Below are 10,839 nucleotides of genomic sequence, written 5' to 3' on the forward strand. Positions count from 1 at the left end.
CCAATTACAGGGATTTCACTTCTTGGGAAAAGTTATTTCTCTACTCTTTACAACAAGAAGTAAAACATAAATAACTTCCACATGAGTAACCCATGATTGGGTCAAAACTAGACATGAGTGTGGTTAACAAAGAAAGGCCTTGTGAGCTCCCAGATGCTAATGTTCGTGGGAATCTCTCCTGAGATCAGCAAACTTTTTTTATTATTCTCGTGCCCTAGGAGAGTTTTCAAATTTCTCGCTTATTGAGGAGAACATGACGAGCTTTAAGTGTTAGCGGGTTAATAGTTGCCTCAGAGCGGAGCAGAGAGCGTGGAGGTGAAGTAACTGGACCCTTATTAAAACTAAAGATTTAATGTCAATAGATTCAAATATTTAATTGCAATCACTGGAAGAGATATTTTGTAAATCATCCTAATGGAAGAATTATGCTATCAGCCTAACGAAATAATTTATTTAGTAAAAACTAACTTTTAACCAATAAAGACTTGATTTCTTTCTTCGTCCTTTGTCAGTTTACCGCCCACAGCAAAGTAGAATTATTTACTACCACCACATTTCACATTCTGCTGAATTTCCACCGCGTTGAAGCCGTTTTCATGGCTTCCTGATTTCCTGTTTCCAAACTACAGGGCAGGTAGAAGTCACCATAAAATTAACACACATGAGCTTTATGTGTTTACGATTATAACTGTTAGATTCTTATACTTTAAAATGATTCTTATACTTTCAAGTGAGGATTTTAACCGACTTCAGTTTGATGTCACAAAATTCCTGCGTAAAGTAAAAGTGATTGTGATAATAAACGTTCAGAGAGACATCTGCCAGTGATGGAACGAGATCTTACCCAATTCATGAGGCAGCTCATGGCAGAAAACAGCCACAGACGTGCTGAGGCCACTGGACAGACCCTCGGTGAAGGCAGCGCCTGCAAAAAGACAGAAAAGGAAAAAATGGCCGACGGCTCTCGTTAGCATGCTAACATTCTCCTTACATTTGGCATGTTACTGGAGTTACATGGTAGTAGCGTCCTGGTCAAATAAGAAGCGAAGATGTGCATGAGAAATGTTTGAAAATGAACGCGTCGTCATCGCGATTAGTCCGATTATAATTTTTAACCCAATGAAGCGTCTGCAGCAGAACGACTGTGAACGTCCCTCAGTTTGTCCTGCAACCACTGTTCTCCTGCAGCAACATTGTAAATAAGAAGCGGTCGGCAAGATAGTTTGTCTTTAGTTTGTATTCCCTTCTTTCTGGAGTCAGTTCGCTCATGGACAATTAAACGTGATTAATGGAGATTAAAAATGAACGATATTTAATCGCAATTAATCGACAGCAGCCGTGAGATTAATCTGATTAAAACTTTTAATCGTTTGACAGCACCAGTTAGCATTCGGGCAGTTAACGCTCATATGAGCCAGAATAATTATTAAAATGTCCAATGTGATCTGGTGCCTGACCTGGAGTTAACGTTCAGCTCTTCAGTTTCTGTTCTGCAGCCTTGATCAGACAGAGCGAAGGAACTGGCTTTTCTTGTCTTGCCTGCCTGACAATAACTGGATGTCTGAATCGTTTTAAGACATAAACAAAAAGACACTCCCTGAATGTTTGATAACTTGTTGATCTGGATCTTAACATTTCAAGTTGAACCACTTGTCTACGGCTAAAAGATTTAACTCGGCAGATTAGAAATCGTCCCTGTGACCAAGTGGATGGTTAAAGCAACTTATTGACCGCGCACTGGAGGCTGTGAGGAGGTTTTACTGACCAGTCTGTCGTCTGTATTTCAGCTGAGGCTACTCACCGATAGCGAGGCCGTCGCTGAAATTGTGCAGCCCGTCTCCCATGATGACCATCCAGGCGAGCGTGGCCACGCCGGCCTGCTGGAAGTGCTGCTCCGAGTAGGAGTGGGAGTGGCTGTGCGGGTGGTGGTTCTGGGAGTGGTGGTGGTGCAGGATGTGGTGGTAGTCGTGGTGGTGGTGGTGCTTGCTGTCGGCCTGGCCCACCGTGTCGTGGAAGTGGGAGTGGCACTTGTTCTCGCAGTCCTCCGCGGTGTAGGCGTCGGCGGCTCCGGACGCTCGGCTGTAACCCTGCGGCGACACGACCGACACCTGCGGCGCCAGCATCACCTGCTCCTCCTCGGCCACGTCGCCGCCGCCGCCGTGCAGGCCGCTCGAGTGGTCGCCGAACGCGCCGGCGCCGTTCGTCTCCACGTCTGGAAGCGAGGCGAGAGGAAAAAATAAATAAAGACGCTGAAACTAGCAATCAGGGGTTTCATAGGGAACAGGTGCAGGACATACAGCCAATGGGCCAAAAGAAGACGACCAGGGTGAGAAAATTACACACTAGACTCCAATGTGCTGCCACTTTGTGTACTGCCTGCTCTCTGTGTCCTATGTAATTTCCTTTTTTCTTGACTTGTGCTGCTGTAACATTTGAATTTCCCCAATTTTTTTATTTTTTTTGAAAATAACTCCCGTTTGTAATTTGTCCACTGTTTTAGTCAGAGAAGTGGACAGAACACAACACTGAGACCCAGGACTTAACAATAAACAGCAACGAGCCCAAATTACAATTACTTTTCTTGAGAAATGTGAATTTTTGTTAAATGACATTGGACCCTCTGTCATAGAGGGTCCAAACTGAGCCGCGGGATGAATTTACAAAGAGTAAAAACGATGCGAAAGATGTCATTTTTCCAATAAAAGTAACTGCTATCCCTGATTTGTCCACTAGGGGGTGGGGCTGTTGTCGATGATCGGCACATCATCTGTGCAGAAGTTTTTTTTTTTTTTCTTGTGCGGCGTCCGACAACTATTCTGTTATGGGTCAGAAACTGGAAGTGGTTAATACAGAAAAGGAGAAATGCTAGCGGCCGCTCTGTGAGCTCCCAGAAGCCAAAATATCTGCAGCCTGATCGCTAACATCTCCTGGGCAGAGGCCGGCACACAGTGTGTGTGTGCACGCTGAGTAGCATAACATGACACAAAACACCCGGCCCACATCCAAAAATAATAAGAAAAGCGCCTCTGGTCTCACATCTCCCAGAATGCTTAGCGCGTGTGACATATGCTGCAGTGGGAGGGGCCTGTGAGGACTTGAGTTTCTCATGAATAAATGTCCTGGATAGAATTAACTGCGTTGTTGCAGTCGCAGCCCTATAGACGCAAGAACAAATTCCTTCTTAGTTCCTTATTAAATGTGTCTCTTAACAACCTACAGGTTATTTTGATGTTATGTTATTGGTCAAATTGGGCTGAATGTGAACTAAAGTGAGATTGCCAGACCTGGTTTAAAGGATTCTTGATCTCTACTCTCACACCCTGAAATCATCGTCTCACCTTCACTTGGCTTCAGGTCGTTCTCCTCCAGCGCCGGCTGCTTCTCCGGATCCGCTTTGTTGTTCTGGTCCCACTTCTTCTGGACCTGTGCAGACGTAATGACCGGCGTCTCATTAAACTGGGAAAGCGGCGAATAATTCTTAATGTGACGCGTTGGAAAATGCCTGTTGAACCTTCTGCTTCTTGTCCTTGTACATCTTCCCCAGCGTCAGGAAGTGTTCGATGAGAAACATCAAGTAGACTCCGCTCAGAGCCGTCAGGCCTTTCCACACGCCGTCCAGGTTTTCGCCCTGCTCACCGTGGACGTGATGTCCGTCCATGTCCATCCCAGCATCCTCGTGGTGGTGATGGTGTCCTCCCTGAGACTGGAGAGACACGTGAAGGCTGCTTTATACGAGCTGAAAACGCCTTAAACTTGACCCAAGTAGCGTAGAGAAGGTACGAGCTCCGCTCTCCACATTAACTCTAAGGGATAATTATCGGCCCGATATCAGGACATCATTCCCGATAACATATGATATATATATCTGTCAGCACTGCGGTGTGAGCCGTCGTTTTAATCATTATTTCTTTTTTAGAACTTGTGGATGCACTTTTTCATTTCATTTACCTTTAAACCTGATGCATTATGAAGTATTTCAGGTCTAGAGGCCTTTATTATGTGATGTTCATTCGAAATAGTTTTGTTTGACCCTGATCTTTTAGTAAATGTTTTCTTGCTAAAATATTTTCATCTGAAAACATAAATATCTTCATTTTAAGAGTCAAAAACCGTTTGTTCGTTAGTCTTTATCTCCGGGTATGTTATCGGTATCGGTATCGGCCTTCGGGAGCAGAAAGTTATCGGTATCGGTTTAAAAAATAAATTAAAAAATAAAAAAGTTATGGTGAATCCCTAATTAACTCTGACTTGAAGAAAGATTTATTGGACTGACTCTATAAAAGACTCTAGGATCATTCAGAGCTGCTCCAAGAAGCTGTACAAGGTGAAAAAGGTGAAAGTTATCTATTTGAAATCACTAAAGAAAATCAAACCACTACGACATCTGTGAGGAAAACTCATGAAGGTTTTAAATGACACAGGTCTGATTTTTGTTTGGACCACAGCTTCTGTTCAGTTCAAGCTAAGCTATGAGCTATAAGCTATGACTGATGTTCCAGCGTTATCTCAGATTATCCAAAGTATTGAAAAACAAGTGCACTTTCTTTAATATTTTCTTAACAGTTTTGGTTCTCGTGTACAGAACTCAGTGCTGCTCAGATTTTTAACTCCACCACCAAACACGGGAGTGACTCCAGTCGACTCCAGGAGACCGACTTCAGGTCATTCATGATGAGATCAGCTGATGCTCTAAGTGAAAACACCAGGGTTATGAAGACGGTGAGGTAACGAGCGCGAGGGTCCGGACTCACGTGGGGGAGGAGGTGCAGGAAGGCGTCGCCGCTCAGGGTGCCCACGGCCAGCGCCACCAGGAAGCTGAGGAGGAACTTGAAGAAAACTCTGTTCATGAGCGGGATGAGGACGACGCCGAGCAGCGAGAGGAGGCTGATGATGGTGATGGAGACGAACCCGCCGATCCACGCTGCAGACACACAGGGAGACGGAAAGATTCAACATCTGCAGCCGGCTTCCATCTCCGGAGAGATTTTCACACACAGCTAAGGGCACTGGTTCCAAAGCTTTTCCCTCCAGCTTCACGTCTTTTTATGCGTCTTTGCTTTTGTCCAGACCTGGAGCTTCTGGTTCTTCAGGTTCTGGATCTCGTTCACATGTGGACTAACCCATAGAACATACGTATATGTATATATATATATATGTGGATTAAACACCTGTTTCTGTAGCGTGAAATAACTAAGACGAACCATTGACAAGACAATACACTTAAACATTCACTAACATTATATTAACTACCTAAAATGACTGAAGTCAGACTTGAAATTTTTATTTCGGCCCAAGTCCCGCCCACTAACATGAAAGGGGTGGAGCTTATGACCTACACTGCTGCCTCCAGCCACCAGGGGGAGCTCTACTTGCTTTGGCTTGACTTTAGAGGAGCAGTTCCGCCGTCCATCCTCACACAGTGTACAGGCTAACGTCACCGCGCGGTCTCGCGAGATTTGTAACGAGAAGATGCAGGAAATAAAACTAAATGTGATCTGAGGATTTTATCGGCTCTTTCAGTTTGTTCTTAAATCCAGCTTCTGTTCACTGGGGAGCCGGCGTTTTCCACACGGATTTTTTCTACGTCAAAAAAAGGGGAAATAGTTTCCTTTCTTCTCGCAAACAAACTTTATGTACAGAAGAAAAAGAATGTTCTAACTTCTAACTTTACTGAATCGTACCTGTGGTGATGTTCTTGCCATTCTCTCCGCCGGTCCGCTCGCCGTGCTCGTGATCCGACTGGTTGTGGTCTCCATGGTGACCGTGACCATGTTTGTGATGTTTATGTTCTGTTCAAAAAAAAAAAACAAAAACAAACAAACAAACAAACAAAAAGACAGTTTATTACATCGACCAAGACCAGGACTGAAAAAGGACTTAAGCCGATAAACGACGCATCCCTTCCGGTGTCTGTCGACTGAGAGCGAAGAGGATCACATCTCTGAATATTTGGAAAGGGACTTTTTAACTACGAAAAAACTCTACAAACATTCCTCAGATGATGGACGCCTGTGCAGACACAGAACATTAAATATTAGAGTACGAGTTCCATTAGTTCAGTTCCAATAATCTGAGACGGCCTGTGCTACACATCCGTCCTGACCAACCCCCAAAAAGCTAAATGAAAGATCTGTCACTGGCCACTTTATTAGGTACACCGGTGAACCTGTCCATGGAGACTAACTGGTCACAGAAATAGAACAAAAGAAGAAGAAGAAGGACAGAGAGGAAACTCCTCAACCTGATGTTCATTCATTCAGTCATTAGGAGATGATTAGTAACGGTTACCATGGTTACCACCACAACCACAACCCCTACTCCTCATCATCCGCCAGGTCTGAGGTTTTATTCTGGAGTCTGTGTGGACAGTAATGATGTCTGTGGCTCAGCATAACTGAAATGTGATTTAGTTTCTTGTTTGTTTGTTTGTTTGTTTTTTTTTGTTTGCCTTAAGTTTCCATCAGCTGATCGCTTCATCTCGCCCAGAGGAGACTGATGGGCTCCGTACCGGTCTCGGAGGCGTCTCCGTGCAGGATGCAGGCTCCACCGTCGATCTGGTTGAGGAGGGCGGGGCACAGGTAGCCGAAGTCTGTGAGGGTGAGCTCCGCCCCCTCAGACATCCCGTGTAAGAGCATGATGCTGGAGGCGTTCAGACACTGGAGAGAGGAAACACAAACACAAACGCATCGTTAGTTTATTCAAAGAAGAAGAATTTGACTATTAGCTGCTGATAACTAGGGATGACGCGGGACTGTTTTGTTACGTCTTTGCCGTCCTGGTCGTTGTTACTGGGAGGGTCCTGCTTCACAGCTGCCGCCCGCGGCTGTGTCTCCATGGCGGCGCTGACCTGAGCCGCCGTCGCCTTCTCGCTTTTCTTCGCCAGCACGTCGCCCTGGTTCTCAGGGAACTTCCCAGGCAGAGACAGATCGCTGTGGTCATGGGAATTGTTGTCGTCACGTTGGTAATCGTGATCATGGTCGTGATCATGGTCGTGATCGTGATCGTGGTCGTGATCGTGGTCGTGATCGTGGCCGTGGTCGTGATCGTGGCCGTGATCGTGGTGTTCGTGACCTTTGTGACCATCGTGGTCGTGATCTTTGTGTTCATGGTGGCCGTGACCTTCGTGACCGTGGTGACCGTGGCTGTGGTCGTGGTCGTGGTGGCCCGGTTGCTCGTGGTGCTGCACCGTGATAGTCCGGACACGATCCAGCCCGACGTTCTGCAGGAGACGCTTCAAACCGGCCAGAGAGATGGTGCCATTTTCTCCGTATCTGTTAGATTTAACATGAAAATGTTGACAAAAGAAGAACTTTGACGTCGGCAGGAAGGAACGAAGCGGCCGAACGTCCTCCTCTGAGCGCAGTCGCTGCCGGGAGCTCACCTGTTGAACAGAGCCTCCAGGTGTTGCCTCCGGCTCTGCTCGGCCCTCGGCGCGTCCACCACCGCCGACAGTAACCGCGTCGCACCGCTGGACTCCGTCGTCGAAGGGCCACAGTCCAAACTGGACGAACTGTGACCGCCGGCGAAGAGGAACATCAGGACCAGGACGGTCGGACTCATCGTGTCTGCAGGCGACACAGGGACCAAAGCAACTCGTCGTTAAAACGCACTGAAGTCCAAAAAAAACACCTCCGTTATTAAGCCCCGCCCCCAAATAACCTGACAGACAGAGACCACACTAAAAATAACACTATTCACAGAAAAATAAGAATACAGTCCTAATAAAAAGAACGTTCACGCCACCACTGAAACTTCAGCTAATTTTAGATGTCATTTATAAATGTATGTTGACATTAATTTATCTGTAAAGGCGAAGGTTCAATCATCCACGTCACAGTTTATCCAGCAAACAAACCTCAAACAAGAGCAACTGGACCTGTAGGTTTCCTTCAAGACATTCGAGCCAAAGCAGCTTCTTCACTTCTAAAACCCTAAAAGGCTCCTGGAGTTTAATCAGGAGCAAACGTGGACGTTACCTCCGCAAAATCTTTCAGAATGAACATTCAGATGAAACCAAAAGAGTCCAGTTGTCTTTGTTTCAGTTTGGTTTATTTTTGGACAAACTTTGACCCGGACGACTGAGAACATACACAACACAGACAGTCACCTACTTTACAAGCAGCAGCAACAAACACAGAGTCATTCTTACGTTTCCTAAAGGTTCATTTATTACAACCGATCAGCGTTTTCAGAGGAAGGAACCGAAACAGACACTTGACTCAGGCCAAAGGGAATTTTCTGTCCTTCCTCAGAATAAATCACAATCAGCAGCGTAACACAAGGAAAACAACCGGACCTGGTTTAACACGTCACTGTCTCCTTTTAATGTTAAAATATGTAAAAGAAAGAGATAAAGTGTTGAATTAAAAAGTGTCTCCGGACAGTAAAGGCTGCGTGTGTCTCAGGACATGTATTTACTTATTATGTAATTTCTGCACAATGTTTGGTTTATTGTGAGTAACACTGAAGTCATCATTATCCAACCGTCACCATTTCAACATTGTTTCCATTTAACTTTTTACACAACATTTTATTTATTTTTTTTTTTTTCACCAAACTGTGTTCTTTTAATTTCTTGAATATATTCTGGCACCTTTATTAAATTGTACTTTCTCATCGTTTTATTCTTTTTAGCTTTACTTCACTTGTATATTTTTGCTCCAGGATCATTTAAGTCTCGTTTTAGATTAGAATGATCAGGTTATATAGTATAATTATCACCCTGACTGACAGATGGAGAACAGACGGTTAAACTTAGGGAGTTCATCTCACTGCACAATAGACAACAGGATATAGAAGAGTATAAAAACCAAACTTCTTCGTTAAATCCTATTAAACCACTCGGAGCAGTTTAATGAAAAAAGACAGATGGGAAGTGAATAGATGAGATCACTGGAGAAAACGGTTTCCTGGCTTGGTGTGTTTGTGTGAGTTAAGCCGAATTAAAGAGAAGCTACTAAAAATATATTTTCCTGGAGTTAGAAGCGTTTCTCCTCTGACAAGAGACGAAATGTTAAAATTAGTCGTTTTCTGAACGGATTTTGGCGTGCGGTGCGTTTTCACTTTAGCCGCCGCCTGTTTAGAGCACCGGGCAGCTAGCTTACTGGACGGCCAGGGATTAGGAGCAGCCATGCGTTTAAATGTGCGCTGTTAATGTACAGGGGCTGGTTATAAAACCACCAACACGGCCGATAAATTGTTGGGATCCTGGCAGAGAGTTAGCCGGGTTAGCCAGCTCGCTAGCCGCAGTTATTCCGCTAAACTTCTCGGGAGGAAGCCGACAGGCGGCATCTTCCTGGGTGGATGGAGGCCCGGGCCTGGGCTGCCGCCGAGGCTCGGTGTCGGGCTCAGGGCGACATCAAACCACGGGAACCATCAAATCAAACCCGTGTGCCGGGGTACGAGCGGCCACGCGTGTCTGAGCTCGACTTGGATCCCACGTCGGAGGTAAACAGTGACACGTTGGGTCTGTGCGCTCCGCACCAGCCCAGTGCCGTGCGCACAAAGACGCAAAAAAACCCGGAAACTGAAGCCGTGCGGAGCGCAGAGAAGCGGGGCGGACACGCTGCCTCTCAGCCGGCCGCGAAACCCGGTCCAAAACCGCCTTTAAAAGGGTTCAGGGAGACTTACATTTAAGTTGTGTGCCGCGGTTCTGACTCCGGTTCTCCCACGGTGCGTTTCACGAAGCCGTCGAGTCCTCTCCGTCCGGTAACGAAGCGTGATGGATGGATGTGGTCGGAGGCGCGTAAAGCCTGAGGAGGTGGAGGAGGAGGAGAAGGAGGAGGAACAGGGGGATGATGATGAGGAGGAGGAAAGCGGAAATAATGAGCATGTGAACAAGAAGCACAGATACAGGAGGATGAGGGTCTCTGGTCATGAAGCAAAAACAGAATTAAAACAAAACATTAAAAAATAAAATCGTTTGATTTGACGGTAATATAGTTTTTAAAACAATCATGAACTTTAAAGTTAGAAAGTCAAACCAGTTTCACCTCAAAAAGTCGCATCTAAAAAAAAACTGCATTTTGTTTTAAATATTCACTTTATTCCCAGTATTATGACTTTAATCCCACAGTTCTGAAAAAAAAAACAGAAACTTAAACAGAAAAATTATTATTAAAATTAACAAGACTTCACACCTAAATCTCAGTCTTCTGAAAATAGGCACAAACTTTAAAGTCAGAATGTCAGAACTTTAATCCTCAGACTCTTAGAGAAATGTCAGTGAGTTCAGACTTTAATAGTCGCATCATCTTTTACACGATGGTTTTATTTCCACCAGATTTTTTTTTTAGTTATGATAAAAAAATATTTAACAACAAATTGTGTGTGTGTGTGTGTGTGTGTGTGTGTGTGTGTGTGTGTGTGTGTGTGTGTGTGTGTGTGTGTGTCTTTTTTTTTAGAGAGAACTCAACAGCTAATTGAAAAAATCACTGAATTTAATCAGCTGGTTGTTGATATTTTTTGTTTGTTTGTTTGTTTTGCTTTTTTTTTATCATATCAGGAAAAGTAGGAACCACTTGTTTTTTTATCATATCTGTCTGTCCTGCTGCAGGTTCGGCTGTGTGGCCTGTGTTATTTCATTCAGTCGTTCATTTTCCACTTGTCTTCCAGGTGTCCAGTCTGTCTCAGGGCTAAGACAGAGAGACGCTCACATCTACGGCCGATTTAAGAGTCAGTGAAGGTAAAGAGCGAGTCTATGGAGCGTGGGACGAACCCGCGCAGACACAGGGACAAGATGGAAACTCCACACAGAAATGTGCTGATGTTTGACTCATGACTTCAGGTTTTCCAAAAACTCCCAGGTGAGAGGTATTTTTTCTTTTTTCTGAGGAGCAC

The 10,839-nt window shown here is 45.0% G+C and overlaps 1 protein-coding gene across 1 annotated transcript in view; it reads right to left on the reverse strand.

The window, feature by feature from the left end:
* Positions 1 to 9,784, reverse strand: part of slc39a6 (solute carrier family 39 member 6) — a 15,003-nt gene extending 5,219 nt beyond the window's left edge. Inside the window, exons 1-10 of the mRNA XM_047589850.1 lie at positions 9,631 to 9,784; positions 7,382 to 7,565; positions 6,764 to 7,271; positions 6,509 to 6,656; positions 5,682 to 5,789; positions 4,752 to 4,921; positions 3,512 to 3,703; positions 3,339 to 3,423; positions 1,802 to 2,212; positions 845 to 925 (exon numbers count right to left, since the gene is read on the reverse strand). Coding sequence (XP_047445806.1) covers positions 845 to 925; positions 1,802 to 2,212; positions 3,339 to 3,423; positions 3,512 to 3,703; positions 4,752 to 4,921; positions 5,682 to 5,789; positions 6,509 to 6,656; positions 6,764 to 7,271; positions 7,382 to 7,560 — 1,882 coding nt within the window. The 5' untranslated portion in view covers positions 7,561 to 7,565; positions 9,631 to 9,784. The remainder of the gene's footprint in view (positions 1 to 844; positions 926 to 1,801; positions 2,213 to 3,338; positions 3,424 to 3,511; positions 3,704 to 4,751; positions 4,922 to 5,681; positions 5,790 to 6,508; positions 6,657 to 6,763; positions 7,272 to 7,381; positions 7,566 to 9,630) is intronic.
* Between the last annotated feature and the right edge of the window lie 1,055 nt (positions 9,785 to 10,839).

Source organism: Mugil cephalus, chromosome 7, assembly GCF_022458985.1.
Source record: "Mugil cephalus isolate CIBA_MC_2020 chromosome 7, CIBA_Mcephalus_1.1, whole genome shotgun sequence".
Taxonomy (NCBI): Eukaryota; Metazoa; Chordata; class Actinopteri; order Mugiliformes; family Mugilidae; genus Mugil; species Mugil cephalus.